At 32.8% G+C, this 16,974-nt stretch overlaps 2 protein-coding genes across 3 annotated transcripts; one reads left to right on the top strand and one right to left on the bottom strand.

Annotated features, from left to right (window-relative positions):
- Nucleotides 1-285: 285 nt before the first annotated feature.
- LOC7484029 (E3 ubiquitin-protein ligase UPL5) lies at nucleotides 286-4,636 on the bottom strand. 2 transcript variants are annotated; one of them, XM_024587637.2, is made up of 3 exons: nucleotides 2,450-4,636; nucleotides 783-1,372; nucleotides 286-515 (listed from the first exon to the last, which is right to left on the bottom strand). In XM_024587637.2, the coding sequence occupies exons 1-3, from the start codon at nucleotides 4,182-4,184 to the stop codon at nucleotides 492-494; spliced, it is 2,349 nt and encodes a 782-aa protein (XP_024443405.1). In that variant the 5' UTR covers nucleotides 4,185-4,636; the 3' UTR covers nucleotides 286-491. The 2 variants fall into 2 exon arrangements, with proteins under 2 accessions (XP_024443405.1, XP_024443406.1); XM_024587638.2 differs by having other exon boundaries at nucleotides 783-1,225; nucleotides 2,450-4,523.
- A 6,164-nt stretch (nucleotides 4,637-10,800) lies between these two features.
- Nucleotides 10,801-15,596, top strand: LOC7484028 (E3 ubiquitin-protein ligase SINAT2). Its single transcript, XM_002323295.4, has 4 exons — nucleotides 10,801-10,959; nucleotides 12,351-12,640; nucleotides 14,011-14,397; nucleotides 14,814-15,596. Exons 2-4 carry the CDS (start codon nucleotides 12,434-12,436, stop codon nucleotides 15,132-15,134), a joined length of 915 nt encoding a protein of 304 aa, XP_002323331.3. The 5' UTR covers nucleotides 10,801-10,959; nucleotides 12,351-12,433; the 3' UTR covers nucleotides 15,135-15,596.
- Nucleotides 15,597-16,974: the final 1,378 nt, after the last annotated feature.

The raw sequence follows: 16,974 nt of genomic DNA, 5'->3' as shown, positions 1-16,974 counted from the left end.
ATTATATCAGTGGAAGGAGGACTCCTAATAAACAATTTGATTGAAAATTACCTTACTCAAGTCATGCTCAACATTTTGATATTTGTAACCATGCATTCAAACTTCAACACCAAAAATTCCCATAACAACATAACTTAAAACTCTTAAATTTGATCTTAGCAAACACAAACTAAGTTCCTAATATGCTTCCTTGTTTAACCATGAGATCATCACTATGTCGAGGAATTCCAGGCACAGCCTTAAGCATTTGATATTCAAAATGATCTGTAGATGTGACAAGCCAAATATGGAAAGCACTTTGAATTTGCTTCAGTATTTATCATGTGTCCACAACTCAAGTCACACATCGTTCAGCATTTAAGAAATTGCACCAAAGTGATTATCTGACATGCAGCAGTCAAATGGTGAACCAGCAAACAACCTCACATGTCCTATTTTTCACACCCTCGTACATTAGAAAATAATGAATTCACATAGTATTTAGGCTATACTTAATTAGCAAAACAGCAGCACACCTGGTAAGGATATACAGAAAAGAATTGGTCAGTTGTGTAGAAAATATTGAACAAAAGAAACTTCCAAGAAATATAAAAAGAAAAGAACACAAACAGTCTGCATTCTACAGATAGTTGTTTCCCAAGAAAATATATTATCCATCCCATAAAGATTATAACTGATTATAAAGTCTAGAAATATGAGATGAAGAAGAACCTATACCGCCAAAAAAAAAAAAGAAGTTTAGATTTGAGATATAACATGAATGCAAGCGTGCAAGAGCATACCTTCCAGAACCAGGATATCTGAGGATCAGTTTCAATTAAGCTGCTGTACTCAGTGTGAGCCTTCCAGTCTTCCACACATATAGCACTTTCACTTCCATATAGCATCCAATCAAGATCTTCGAGCTCCAAGCTTCGGAAGAAGAGCTTCTGTTCCCCAGGGTTTGAAAGAATATCAGCAAAACCACGTGCAAATCGAGATACAGGGTCAGAAATAGATGTGACAAAGCGATGTTGAATGAGCAGATTGACATATTTCTCCCGGTTCTTGCTATTTACAACAATGCCTTTCCCACCAGGGCAAAGTTCCACAACTTTTATGGATCCTAGCTCCTCAACTTCTCTGACAAATGTCAGCCCCAAAGCATTTGAATCAATGAACTCAGGATCCCTCTGAAGAATCTGTTTGCAGCTGTTATACAAGCATGGATCTGCATCCCGTATGTCTTCCAAAGAAATATGCATCCCAGCCAATTGCAAGAAAAACACACGATCAAATACAATGCCAACTTGCACTTTATGCATCAAAGCTAACGCAATCACTCGCCCAGAGAATGTGAAATAATCAAGGTGCATGGGATCCACCTTAGATGCTGCACGTGAAGTGAAAACAATGAAGTCCATATTTATACTTTGTTTGTTAGTGGTTGTCCATGCCAACAATTGAATCCAACCAAGACCATGGAACTTAATTCAAGTCCAGAACCAGAACACAATAAAAACCTCAATGATAATTCTTTGAAGAGCCATTTCAGAGCTCATCAATGCAACTTTAATGCAGTGGAGTAATTACATATGTTAATCCTCCAAACAGAAACAATAACATATTTGTCAAAATATGGAGTTCAGATAACAGAATTGGAGAACATGGAAAACATTCATGTAGAACAATACTAGGGGCTCAGGTATTTCACAAAAAAATATTTGTAAAACAAGAGGTTCAGCAATTAGAGCTTAACAAATTTATGCTAGGAAACTTATTCTATAGGATGCAATGCTCCTTTATCCCATATTGCCATGGACCCACATGGTAAACACCTTTTATACCAATAAATGTTAGTGAAAGAGCACTAACAGAGTGCAATGACTAATCTCTCCTACAGTTAAATACCAAACAATATTAGCAAAATATAAAAGTTTAAGCCCCACAGTATTCGATCAAGTGTAGGAAAACTCTCCAACCTTCTTAAAATTGTTATTTCAATCCAAATTATGACCTAAATTTAATATTAAGTTTCACATTCTTCAGATTTAGGTGTAACTCTTCCTGGTTGTGAGTGATGGATAAGCATTGACACGTTAAAACTATTGAACCATCCAAAAATCATTTTTCCAATCCTGATTTTGACTTCCAAAAGAATTTAGGTTGAGCAATTTCAGATGAGCTCACCCACTAGTAACATCATTACACATTAAATATAAGTTCCTATAATAGCAGGAACTGCACATCTAGTTTCTCTAAGTATATTTTTATTTTCCCGTATGAATATATGCAAATCAATGTTCCAAACATGATGCTTGTGTGCCACACTAGACACAGGGAAGTTCAACATATTGTTTATGAATTTTCATCATCTCAAGCTACATTCAATAAAGAAAAGATAAAACGTATAGGAAAGCCTATACATTGTTCAGGTAAAGCATTTATTAAAAAGGCAGCAGAAGCTTACCGGAATTAGGATAGAACCTTCTACGATCACTTGGGCATGCCACAAAAAGGGCATTTTGAGGATCAAATATAGCTTGTGTAACCAAGAAAAACCACTCACGCAATACACCAGGACCAGTTGCTTCCTCATTTTTAAATTCCATAAATAAACCACCATGCAGTGTATCTGATTCGGCATGCATTATGTACTCAAATGACTCCGCCAACAATTGCGACCGATCAATGAGCATCTCGTGCAGCTCCTCGTAATCTTCTTTCACCTCAGGGAACATCATCATAGCCAAATGCCTCCTAGACTCAAAATCAGTCACATCCTTATGCTGAAGAAGCCACTGATGATCATCAGTTTGTTTAGCATATCTAACAATCAGCGCACACAAGGAAGCTTTTCTAAGCCTCAAAACCGTCCAAAACTTTTCCTCAGCACCCTTATAAAGTTTAGCAATGTTATTCAACTCCTTCAAAATAAACAAATATTGGGACCAACCTGTATGATTCAACTCACTTTCTCCATTCGTTTTCAAATTCGATGAATCCTGCATTTTCCCAAGACATTTCTCCATAATATTCAGCAAATCAATGAATATCACATGAAGCTGCTCAATTTCTTTCGCATACAATGGACAATGAAACGCCAACTTGTTCAGAGGCATCGAAATTGGACTCCTAAATCCCCTTTGCTCGGAGATCACACTATGCAATGGTATCAAAAACGCCGAAAAATCCTTAACATCAGCCTCCGATGGCCCCATACTCTCCACCACACTCCCCATCAAATCTTTAAACAACTTGCTCCCCAACTCACTAACAAATGGAAAAATCTCCTGCACAACAGCTCCCTTCCCCTCCTCCTCTCCATGATACCTCCACCCACACGTACCCCTACCATTCTCCAACAACGAACCAAGACAACTCCTACAAACAACATACAATGGATCGTCACTCCCAACCTTCCTCAACAAATTACAAAACTCCATCACAATCGGCACACACTGTAAATGCAAATTCTTAGGCAACGAAATCCTACACGAATTCAAAAAGTGCCTAATAGCACCCTCCGCACACTCCTTATTCCCTTTAATACTCGAAACATAAAGTGCAACTAGCACAGCCGGTGCACTATTGGACAAAAAAACATCCAAGTGCCCAGAAGCATCCTCGTTATTATCCTTGGGCGTCAAACTAAAGAACTCATTCATCAACTCCTTTATATGCTTTGACGTGTAAGGATGAGCACCACACGGCAATATAGACTTACATATCCGACAAATGTAAGAAACCATATCATTAATCAATTGACAAGTACGAGGATGCCTAGTGCTACGCATTCGACCGACTAAATGAAGGATCGAATCGTTCTCAATAGAGTAATCGGAGAGTTTGTTCTCGTATTGCAATTGCTTACCTAAGTAGATTAATCTCTGCTCTATCACCGGAATTCCGGTCATCACGCGAATCCGTTCGTGGAGTGATTTAACAGAATCGCTCGAGTTCGCGTTGATCACAACATGAGTTGCTTCGGAGATGATTCTGATAAAGAATTGGAGTCTTGATTGCGACAGCCGCAGCGGCGAGGGTGTGGTGGTCCGCATGGCGGAGGAGGGGAAGTTGGTGGATGATGAAGAGGTGGAGGCGTCGGAGACACGTGTGGAGAGCTGATTGGTGGAGGAGATGGAGGGAGGTTGTTGTTGTTCTTGATTGTTGCCGGTGGATGACTCGGTGTCGTCTTTACGCATCCCGACAGAGATTAAGTCAGAGAAAACGGCGTCGTTGTCATCCACATCGTCTAGTTTGTGTTTGGAAGAGACACGGTGATCAACGGTGGAGGAGCGCTGTTGATGAAGAGAATCAACGGTGGGTGATTGGGGAAGAGAAATTTGATGAACGGTGATGATTGTGTTCTCCCCGACCTGGGAAACTTTAAGGTAGGGGAGAAGGCATGAGATCGTTGTCGGAGAGAGTGAAACCGCGTGGTTTTGATTAACGGAGAGATTAAACGACGAGGAAAGGACTGGACGAAAATGGTGTCGTCTCTGTCTCGGTGGGGTTTCTTGAGGGACTGGCTCTGGGTGCTTCTTTTAACAGCCGTCAGCAATGAATTTTGGATTTATTTTTTTATTAAATAAGTAATGGTAATTACATCTTGAGCATTATAATTTTTTTTTACATGAAAAGATAAATTTTAAATTTTAAATTAGTACCGAGTAAGTGTTTATAGTATAGTTAAATATTATAATTTTTTTTATAAAAACAATAGATTTTGAATGATAGATATATTTTTGATAAAAAAAATTCTAAACAAATATTTAATAATATTTATTTAAAATTTTATATATTCTTGAGCTTAATATGAAAAAAAATTATATGAATATAAGTATAATGTAAAGGAATGCTTGAAAAAGAAGAAGATTTAATTGGAATAGTAATGTTTAGTTTGTTTTTGTATTTTAAAAGTATTTTTGAAAAACATTAAAATAATTTATTTTTTTATTTTAAATTAATATTTTTAGATTATTTTGATTTATTGATATTAAAAATAATTTTTAAAATAAAAAATATTATTTTAATATATTTATAAATAAAAAATATTTTAAAAAATAATTATATTTCCACGCAAACTTGAATGCTGTACTCTAGAGTCTACCATGGCATGTGTTAGCAAGGCTAGTTAGGGTCGGTGTACAATACAATATGTGCTACCGTCTACACATAATGAAATCCACGTGGCATAACAAAAAGATGAACCCATCAACAACTTCTTGAGCAATGACGGTGTGATCCGCAAAACCTCAGAAGCATATCCCACAATTTAATTAATCCACTAAAATGATCATATTTATATACATACTCTTTTTTCTTTTTCTTTTTCTTTTATAATAATTGAGAGCGTAATTAGTAAGTTAGAATACCATTAAGATAATGATATTTTAGATGAAAAGAAATACAGTAATACTTTTATTTTTACAATAAAAATATTATTATTTTAATATAGATAATGATATTTTAGATGAAAAGAAATACAGTAATACTTTTATTTTTACAATAAAAATATTATTATTTTAATATATTTTTAAATAAAAAAACATTTTAAAAACAATTACTGCTATAATAAAAAACACAGTATATGCAGAAAAATAAAAAACAACTTATTTCAATCTAGTTTTTTTATCCTCGAAAGACCAAATCATTCCTAACATCGAGTATATGTATTAACTTACTCAAGTTTGGCTCGAGTATATATAGTAAGGAGAGCCTATAATAATAATAATACATGGCAGGCGCTAGTTCTGCCTGAAATTGGCTAACAACCCAAGTTCGGAGGACTTCCGCCAGAAATTGCCGACCATATGAGAAGAAAATACTCTAGCATTGGCAAAATATAATCAAGCCAGGCTAGCGAGCAATCTTGGAAACTGGTGTTTGGTCCTTGGAGTGTGGACTACCGAGCTGAGCTGAGAATGCATAAAGGTAAAATTTATAGTTATAAAACTCGATTTATAAATAACTTTATCTTAAAAGTTGGGTGATTAATAAAGAGTTAATTCGGGCTAATTTAGTATGTGATTTTTAAAAAAAATCAATATTATTTTAATTAAATTTTTTTTATTAATTCAGTTTAAATTAAATTTTAAATTAGTAATTTATGAGATTAATATGTCAGATTGGGTTTGTTATTATGATAACTCAATTTTGTTATTATAGCGGGACTGTGTTTTTAAAGTTTTTTTATTTTTAATTAATATTTTTAATATTTTTTAATATTAAAAATAAATTTTAAAATATAAAAAAACATTATTGTTTTATATTTCTAAACATAACAAATCAGTAATGATGAGATGTCTTGGGATGGAACTCCGAATGGCCCCCTGACTGGATGAGACATCTCGGGACTCACCGCCCACTTGCAGTCGAGGCTCGCCTAACAAACAATGTCCCGAAAGGCAAAACTCACCATTTTATTATTTTCATTAATATATATTATGGTCAAATATTATTTTTCTGAAATTTTGTATGTGTTAATATTATATTTATTTATTTTATAAAAAAATATTATGCCTATTTTTGCCGAGCCCGTCAAAAACTGGCCTATCTGCCAACAACGGGAAACTTGTAAAATAGCCTAGCTCTATAAGTAGTTCATGATTTACATGATCTGTTTAGTGTAACACCTGCTACACATAATCTACGAGATACGACATAAATACCAACCCCATCTTTATTTTATCCATCATTTTATATATTTATGCCTCCTATCCTTTGCGGACTAAGAAGCATCCTTATCGACAAGAGATCAAGATGGATAATACAAGAAAAGACAATCGGGAGAAGGACAATAAACACAGGAGGTTTTTTTTAAATCATGTTTGGACATCAAAGACAATCGATGTGTAATTAACTTATTTATATACATTGTTTGTTTTTTTTTTGTTTCAAAACTGTTTTTGAAAAAAATTAAATTGATTTGTTTTATTTTAAATTATTTTTTTAATGTTTTACATTGGTTTAATATTTTAATATAAAAAATAAATTTAAAAAATAAAAAAATATTATTTTAATATATTTTTAAATAAAAAATACATTACAAAACAAAACTGGACTAAATTATCCCCATAAGGTTTTAGTCGGAAATAATTCATCAACTTTAAAATGTTATCACAGGAGGCTCTGTAGGGAAATGAGATAAATTAGCTGACGAATGCATGGTAGGGTTTGGCTGTGGATAAGCATTACAATTATGTATAGCAATTATATATATAGAAAACAAGTATGAGTGCTTGCATGTAGTTTTCAGTGCCATAGCTTATGAATAGTATATATCACCTTATTTTATTTTATTTTTAACAACCATATTGGATCATCACGAGTATCTATAATTTGTATGTGAAATGATAATATAAGTCGGCAATATGTTGAATAATGGACCTACCTGAGCATCTTCTGTAGATAATAGCAATGGCTGGTGAACATGGGACCAATGTTCTCAGTGCGAAAGTTCTCGGTTTTTGTTTTTTAATGTTAAAAGATATTTTTTAATAAATTTTATATTATTATCTAACACACCTCTTTAAATAAAAACTTTTTAAATTTAAGCTGTGTTTGTTTTTCAGAAACTGGTTTCCGGAAAACTTCTTTCCAAACTTTCTTATTTTTGTTTGTCATTAGAAAAATTGATCAACGAAAAACACTTTTTGGTTAAAGAAAAATTTGACTTGATTTCTAGGAAAGTGTTTTCCTTTCATTTTGAGCGGAAAAACACTTTCTGAAAATTTTAAAAAATTTAGAAATGTCATATTATTTGCTGATTATATCAAATTTGGTCCTCAAACTTTTGATTGCTATATATATTTTGTTTTGAATATTTGTTTTTCAACTTCATCTCTTAGAATTTAATTTTTATATTAATTTGCTCCTTATTTTTATAATTGTTATTTGCTTTTTCCTTATCATTTTTTAATTGAAATTTTTTATCTATCAAATTTGGTCCTCATTCTTTTGATTGTTACTTATTTTATTTGAAATAATTTATGAAATGTTAATTATTATTATTTTAATTTCTTCATCTTTCAATTTTTTTATTTTTTAGATTTGATCTCTATTATTTTGATTATTATTTATTTTATTTGAGATAATTTATAAAATTATTTTTTTTTCAATTTCATTCTCATTCAACTTTTTAATTTGTAATATTTATTCCTCATTATTTTAATAAACTTGAAAAAAATTAAACATTAATAAGTTATTTTCCAGCTCATTTTACATGACATAACCAAATACTGGAAAATATTTTCCAACTTGTTTTTCATTACATTACCAAACATCGAAAAATAATTCACTTTCCTGGAATTCATTTTCCAAAAGAAAACTACTTTCCAGCAAACAAACGGGGCCTTACACATGCCCACCTTACTTTATCAAATAAATATGAACGTTGAGATTTGAACTCGTGACTGCTTAGTCATTAAAATTTTAATATCATATCAAAAAACCATCTCAAACTAATAATTTAAATAATTAAATAAAATTTTAAAATTTATATTATTTTTTATCATACAATTTAAGATGATGCATCTTCTTTTTCACCCGGAAGGGTCAATGCATACAGGATTCCAGTATCCCAATGCATAGAAAGTCAAATGCCAAGGTAGGCTCAAACATGAGAGTCGAGACAACAACAGCTACAGTCTTGTTACAATGAACACGCAATCTTTCTAACAAAGTCGACATAAAAAACTATACTTGCCTCAGGGAAGGAAAAACGTAAGAAATACAAATTTTCTGAAAAAAAAAAGTTTCATTAATAATCACTAATATATAGTTTGTTCCTCATAAATACATGAATGGTAGGCTATTGCGCTCATCAAGTAGTGATTTTCTTTTTCATAGTGATGTATAGTATCTTTAGATTAATTTTCTCACCGATTAGATCTTAAGTGTAACAATCATACTCAGATAAGTACTAAATGATTGCTTTGCGATAAGATGCATGTCGACCAATTTTTTTAAATGTAAAAGTAAATCGTTAAAGCCTCCGGATATTATTTGGCAATGTAATTAAACTTTATCTAGGTGATTAACTTTATAACATTTTGATCTAATTTGTTCCTAGATTAAATTTTAAATTAATCTCTATAAAAGTTACCATGACATAATCTAGCCAACATGGTAGATCAAAGAACAATCGAGATGCCTAAAAAAAAACTAAGATAGTTTTTTTATTGTTAGAATATAATCAATCAATTATTTTTGTTTTTTTTGTTGTTATTCGATCTCACATTTAAAAATTGAAAAACAAACACAATAAATTTTTAGACCAAAACTAAAATTTCAAAACCCATATGAAGTGAAAAGATAAAAGAAGAAATTCAGGTTGAAATTTTTTTTTTTAATTCAAACCATAGTGAGAAACAAAAACATATTATTAATAAACTTGTTTTGAAAGTTAACTTGGATTAATAAGAAAAATTTAAAAAACAAAATAATATTATTTAATTTTTTTAAAAAATTAAGTGGATTTTTTACTACATTGATCGGCCAAATCAGATTAATTTTAAATGCAACTATTGGAGATAGTAACGGTGTTGTATGCAAGAAGAAAGTTGGAGCATAGTGGAGAGGACGTCATGAGTCAGCTCCAACCGATCTCAAGATAAATGTAACATAAGAAATTTCAAAGCTTGCGTGCGCGTAGAATCGTTGGTCAACTACCGACGACTTTTACCACCGTGTTAAATATTAAAAACGACTACAAATCAGTCCTCAGGCTTGTGGGCTTTAAACAAATCGGTTCCTAAACTTAAAAATCTTGCCAATGTCTCCGAGACCTTCCTAGAATGCAAACCAGTTTTGCTGGCCGATTTTTTTTAATCTATTAAAAAAACCCTTGAAAATAATATTTGAATTGTTAATAAATGAAATAACAATAATATTCGATCAAACTTTTTCTTTTTTAATTTCTCTATGCTTAAATACAGTTTTTGTTCACCATAAAAATAAAAATAAGTTTATATTATTATTGGATTTGATTAGTCTTGCTAAACAAGTTTTTAATATCAAATATGAGTGTATTTAAAAAAAAATGAAAAAAATAAACTAGTTAACTAAAAAATTTTATTAGAAAAAAGAAAAGATAATTAAAAATAACACTACAAGTCCCCTAAATCTTCGTTTACATGACCTATTAAGTTAAATTCAATGGCCTCATTAAATGTTTTTTTTTTCTTTATAGAACCAACAATAATATAAAATGGATTAATGGTGAGGTTCTTTATATGTTTTCCTTTCCTATTTTTCCTTGGCAAAAAGTTCATATATGCAAAAACAATATTTTTATTGTGTTTACAAATAAAATTATGTTATATTATTGTACATTTTATATAGTCAACAAAAGAATTTTAATTTATACCTTGAAAACATAACACTATCCATGGAAAGCTTGAAATATAATATTATACAAGTGTATTATTACAATTATTTATTTAACATATTATATTCTATTAAATTTAACTATTTTACATAAGCAAATTGACAAGGAACACAAATACATTAAACTGTAGTTTTTAAATTCAGCTAATGGGTTGACTTAAGGTCAATTCAGGGTAAATCTTAGATCATGGAAAAGGTGAATTGACCAAGATTATATCAAATCAATTTTCCCTCTATTTTTTTTAAACTCGGCCAGCCTAAGCCTTGAATCACCCAAGTCATAGATCAACGTTTTAAAATACTGCGTTATCTTACCCAAAGATTCTACAGTTTGCAAGATTTTGAAGATGGGTGTTTGATTTGTCAGCAACTATATAATATGGGGACTGATATGCGCTTATCCATATTACGAAACCAATATATATTGAAGGAGCTCAATTATTATTTATATTTTCTCGAGAAAGAACTTAGCTGAATTATCTTCAGAACTCATTATAAATAGACAAAACCAAGCCAGACCGAGACCATTTACGGTCTAACACCGATGCAAACAAGACCCCTCCTCCTCTTCTCGTTTTCCAAATCCGGGTAATGCGGATTCCTCGTGTGTCAAGTTTGTTTTTTTGTTGTTCTCTTTAAATTTTTAATTTTTTTTGCTTTCCGTCCCAATTCATTGTCTCGATGTTTTGTCTGAATTTGATTATACATGTAAAGACACAACAAAGAGCTTGGAAATTCTCAACTGGGTATCTCTTGTTTTGCTCTATCTTTTGTTGTATTTGTTTTGTTTTTGTTTTTGCTTTTGGGTTAATTTTTGGAAATTCAAAATGGGGTTTGTTTGTTTCATTGTTGCTCGTGTTTGATTGGGTGGCTCTGATTATGATTAAGTCGGGTGGGAAGTTTTTTTTTTTTTGGTGATATATAGATTGAATGTGTATGTTTAATGTGCAAAATAGGTTTCTTTCCTTTCATATTTTTATTTGTCTCATTTTGTGATTGGTCCGATGGGTATTTTCAATATTAAAGGTAATTTTATTGTCGGAATCTTGATTTGATAAAAGTGGTTAAGTTTTGAAATGGGTTTTGTTTTTATTTGCTATTCTCGTTTCATATTTTGATTGTTTGCTTTCTGGTGCGTGTAAAATGGGCATTTTTAGGCAGAATTCAGGCTCATTTTTTACGTCCTTTTCTCTGGTCAACTAACTTTTGATTGCTCTGATGGATACATGGCGGGGAAGGTTGTTTCTTGCAAAGCCCTGATTAATTTTTTAGCATTTTCACGTATATTGCTTAAAATAGAGATTCAGTCACATTGATGAATTTCTGTAGAAGCATTATGTCTTCGGCAATTTGAAACTTTCTTCTAACTGCATATAGTTCATCAAGTCAGGTTATTCTGCACAGTTCTCTGTCAATTATTTAGCTTGTAACATGTATTTTTTATACTGTTAAGTTTCTTCATTCCCTTTTCTTCTGGCTACCAAAGATGTCTTATGGTTGATAGCATAACGGGGCAAGAAAAGCCCTGTTTTCTAAATGGTGTTTCATATCTTATTTATGCTTTCATTGCATCTTTTTTTTTTTTTCGAGAAGAAACGTCTTTTGCTTTCTCAAATCGTATGTGATTTTGAAGGGGTGGGCTGAGAATAAAATTATATGTTAAGCTGAAATCTATTGGAAAACCAATTAACAAACTTTAATACAACACTCATGAATTTGCACACACTGAATTTGGTTCTTGGCCAGTGGTCTCCATGTACAATAGGCTACTGTACATTCCCTCAAAACCCTAAATCCGCCAAAATTCCTTCTGGCATGTTTAAGTTGAAAACAAATAACACAGTAACTTCTTTCTAATAAAGTGTTATGTTCAGTTGTTGCGTTGGAAGTGGTCAAATTTAGACAATTTACATTTGGTATGTTGTGCATGAGATATAGCTTCCCTATTAATATATATATATTTTTTATTTCTTTTACAGGTCAATGGAGTGTGAATCCTTCTGAGAGTTGAAAGTGGTGCATTTTTTAGTTATTGGAAAACATTATCCAGCTCGGAATAGCAATGGCTCCTGGGGGCAGTGCTTTTAAAGAAGTTCTTGAATTAGTTGCAGAATGTGACATTGCAACGTCAAAATCAGAAAATAACATTGCACCTACAAAAGGTACTGTTGTTCTGAGTGGAAAGCACGGGGTTTATTCAAACAATGGTGTCCATGAACTCCTTGAGTGTCCTGTCTGTACAAATTTAATGTATCCTCCAATTCACCAGGTTTGTTCTTAATTATCATGGATTTTTCTCCTTTAATCTGGTCGCTTCCTTAAAGCAACATGCAAACTCCATGCTCTTTTAAGTAGTTTCTGACCTATCACATGTCACCTGAGACTGCTTCCCAAAAAAATATTTGAAGGAGATTAATTCAGGATCTCAACATGTGGAATAGCTGAAACTTATATCAAGTTGTCAAGGTTATAGTGAAGGAAACTGCCTATGATATCTCAAACAGTTAAGATTGATTAATTGTAGATTGCCGTAATAAGGCATTTATCATGTCAATGACTGGCAAGTACTCATTTTAGTGAACCTGGGGAGGTGGAATACTGCTAGGGAACTGATGCTTAAAGGAAATTTGGAAGTTAATCAATTCTGTTATCCTGTTTATGGGTTATTACTGACATAAGTATATTTCATAAAATTACAGATTTGTGGATATGGTCATTATTTGTGTTGTAATGTAATATTATTAGCACAAGTTGTAAATACTATATACAGGCATTATGAAAATGCTAGAATGGATGTTACCTCTGGAGCCATATACGCTCTTGATTACCAATCCTGATTGAATCTTCACTGCAAATATTCCAAAGATATGTGAACTTCTGTTCGAAGACTCTTTGCTGTTTTGTCTTCTTGCAAAAGTGTGGAAGTCTACCAATTTGTTTTATATGTCCTATTTAGGTCATGAACGTAAAAAAACAGCTATGCTCATCAAGGGCTTCGGAGAAGAATAACTTGTGGGTGAGAGTGTTGCTTGCATTAGGGGGGTGGAAAAGGAATTGAGAAGGGATTTTGAATCTGTTTGGGGAAAAGAGCGACATCAATGATGCCAGCTGTAGACTCGCGCGTGTGTGTGTGGGGCAAATCATTCTCTTGCATTTGGTTCATTGAATATTTTAGGACAAAAATGCATCTTGAGTGGTTTACTGGATAACTTGTTGCTGCTTATTAGGTCAATTGTTTCAAATCAGTAACTTAAAGTTGTTAGAGTAATATAAAATCATATCTTGGGATCTCACCTAAAAGCTTAAGCTATCAGGTTGAGATGGTTCGAGCCTTGTTGACCAAACGATCACGAGTTCGAATCTCACTACCCCTATTCTATTTGATAGAAATTAAGCACAAAGTAATTTGGGTCTGTGCAAGTTTTAAGTCTAAAAGGCCTTCACTTGAGGGGATGTGTTGAAGAGTAATATAAAATCATATTTTGAAACTTCATCTAAAAGCTTAAACTATGGGGTTGAGATGGTTTTTTGACAAAAGTCTTTTTCTTCTTTTCATTTGTGTTTTATATCTTCTAGACTTGCTTGATATTATAACTAATTTTCTTAACTCTCCATCCTTGTGTGACTTGGTTGTTACAGTGCCCAAATGGACACACTCTATGTTCAGCCTGCAAGCTTAGAGTACATAACTGTTGCCCTACTTGCCGCTATGATCTTGGAAATATACGGTGCTTGGCTTTGGAGAAAGTTGCAGAATCATTGGAGCTGCCCTGCAAATACCAGAGTTTAGGATGTCTTGATGTTTTCCCATACTACAGCAAGCTCAAGCATGAGCAACACTGTCGATTTCGTCCATATAGCTGCCCTTATGCTGGGTCTGAGTGTTCTGTCACTGGTGACATCCCTGCCCTTGCTGCCCATCTCAAGGACGATCACAAGGTTGATATGCATGATGGGTGTACCTTCAATCATCGTTATGTCAAATCAAATCCACATGAAGTTGAAAATGCCACATGGATGCTTACTGTAAGTTCCTAATACGTTGCATGATAAAGTTGGATTGCTTAAATTTCCTCTCTTCTCGGGGTCGAGATTAGATGCTGACTCAATCTTTAATAGAAAAAAGAAAACGGGAAAAAAATATGAAAGAGACTTTGATATAATTCATGCATGCTTCCTGCTGGGTTGTTTTGGAGCAGTTGTTTATTCTTTGTTCTCATGGGTTCTTGCGTTTATCTGGCTGTGGATGCTTTTAGAAGTGTAAATGCACTGTTTTACATGCTGCTTTGACATGGTTGCATCATAATCTTCTGTTACAATATAAACTTTTCTTGGAAAGCTGTTCTCAAAATTATTAATCATGCTTTATTTACTTGTTAGTTGTTAGTTGTGTTGCTAGCAGTGTTAATCACTCTGCATCTGAATTTTGTGATCCTCTGCAGGTATTTAACTGTTTTGGAAGACAGTTCTGCTTGCATTTTGAGGCTTTCCAACTGGGCATGGCACCTGTCTATATGGCCTTCTTAAGGTTTATGGGTGATGATAATGAAGCAAAGAAATTCAGTTACAGCTTAGAAGTTGGTGGCAATGGCCGGAAACTGGTATGGCAAGGAATTCCCAGGAGCATCCGTGATAGTCACAGGAAAGTTCGCGATAGCCAGGATGGGCTTATTATTCAAAGGAATTTGGCTCTCTACTTCTCTGGTGGGGATAGGAAAGAGCTGAAGTTGAGGGTTACTGGTCGTGTATGGAAAGAAGAATGAGATTGAAAGCTGATGCTAAGGTTATTGTACAGTTAACAAAATTTAGGAGGACACCAGGGTTTCTCAATGCGCCAAAGATGAAGCTTTGGTTATTCGATTGGTGTTTTCAGTTGTCTTGGTGTTTATGATCGAGATTGGTCTCTGGCGTCCATTTTGTCAGCGCGGTTGTATGGAGCAGATTTCTGCTGACAGTGTAAGAACTGGATATTCGGTGTGAAATCTGCTGGCTGAGGGATCTGTGCAGCTCAAGCATTTGTAGTCAACACATTTTGGATATGACTTAATGTACTGAATTCTATTTTGCTATGTTGTTGTACCTCATGCCCACATCGAGGTGAGAAGAAAGAAAAGATCAACTCTCTCTCTCTCTCCATGTATGCCTTACTAATATCAATTGATACTGTACCTGCAAACCTGCAACGTTTACCACCTCTCTTTTTAATCTTTAGCATTCATAGTTTGGACTCCTTGTGCCTTTTTAAGTGTCACTCCATCAAATTAATAACATGTTTGTTTTTACATTATTAATACCGCGTTCGAAGAATTTTTTTTATTTTAAATTAATATTTTTTAATATTATCGTAATGTGTTGATATTAAAAATAAAAAAAATAATTTTTAATATATTTTTAAATAAAAATTATATTAAAAAACAACTATCACTAAAATACAATTCATACTCAAGGAGTGGAAGTACAGTATTTGGCTTATTGAAAACTAGCTTAAATCAACAGATTAGATATAATTAAACATTCCTGCTTACCAAAGTACTTATCTTCCTATTAAATATAATTTATCCAAGTTTTCATGACTTCAATCAAATTTATTTTATTTAATGTAATTGAATTGCATTTTTTCTTCATTTGGTGAAATAGATTTAGGATATTCATCAATCATTAATGGATTCAAACCAGTGCATCTTAATCTTAAGTATAATTAAAAACTTGGTTACCAGGAGGGAGATTAATTCCTTTGAAGGCATGAATCAGCACTGAACTTTTCTAGGGCAGAAAAAATTAACAAGATAATGGTCGAATACAACTATTTTATGCAGCCAAAAACAAAAGAGAATACTCTTGCAATCTTTTCTGCTCCAGCTTGTTCGAGGCAGAATTTGTTGTTATAATCATATTATAAAAAGAAACAAACGTGGCCAAATTAAGTCAAGTCCTTGACCCATGACCTTAACCAAGGGAAATTTGAGAACATGGCAGTAGCAGGTATCCACCATGCAAGCATATAGCATGGTATTAAACCCTAGTTGATCCCATAATCTATAGCATAACCCGAATTGGGTTTTAATTTGAATTGATTTTGACAATGAGTTGTTGAAATCTAAGTGACTCAGTGGGTTGACCCATAACTTGATGAATTCCTAGAAAAATCATGATCCAGACCTGGACAAGTCGTAACAAAATTAAAAACTAAAAAAAACCTTGAAATTATTTTGTTTTGAAAAAAAATACGATTGATCTTGTGATCTAATTACCCAAAATACCAAAGAACCATCTCAATCTAAAAGTTTAAATTGTTAGGTGAGGTTTTAAGATATAATTTATATTATTTTTTAACACACCTTCTCGAGTAAAAACTCATTAGGCTTGAAACTTACACAGACCTACACTACCTTGTGCTTAATTTTTATCAAATAAATGAGGATGATGAAATTTAAACTCGTGATCGTTTAGTCACCAAGACTTTAATACCATGTCAAAGAATCATTTCAACCTAAAAACTTAAATTGTTAGGTGCTGTTTATTTATATTATTTTCTAACACAAAACATTTCTATCACTACTAAAAAAAATTAGTAAACACAAACTGAAATATCAAAAATTATTT

The sequence above is a fragment of the Populus trichocarpa genome, chromosome 16 (genome assembly GCF_000002775.5).
Source record: "Populus trichocarpa isolate Nisqually-1 chromosome 16, P.trichocarpa_v4.1, whole genome shotgun sequence".
Lineage (NCBI taxonomy): Eukaryota > Viridiplantae > Streptophyta > Magnoliopsida > Malpighiales > Salicaceae > Populus > Populus trichocarpa.
Note: the sequence above shows the minus strand (reverse complement) of the source record. Positions and strands in the feature narration are given on the sequence as shown.

Coding starts and splice junctions, on each gene's coding strand:
- LOC7484029 (XM_024587637.2), bottom strand. CDS start 4,184: ATGCGTAAAGACGACACCGAGTCATCCACCGGCAACAATCAAGAACAA. Junction 1,373..2,449: donor AAGGTTCTATCCTAATTCCG/GTAAGCTTCTGC, acceptor CTTCACGTGCAG/CATCTAAGGTGGATCCCATG. Junction 516..782: donor AGATATCCTGGTTCTGGAAG/GTATGCTCTTGC, acceptor TATCCTTACCAG/GTGTGCTGCTGTTTTGCTAA.
- LOC7484028 (XM_002323295.4), top strand. CDS start 12,434: ATGGCTCCTGGGGGCAGTGCTTTTAAAGAAGTTCTTGAATTAGTTGCA. Junction 12,641..14,010: donor TGTATCCTCCAATTCACCAG/GTTTGTTCTTAA, acceptor TGGTTGTTACAG/TGCCCAAATGGACACACTCT. Junction 14,398..14,813: donor ATGCCACATGGATGCTTACT/GTAAGTTCCTAA, acceptor GATCCTCTGCAG/GTATTTAACTGTTTTGGAAG.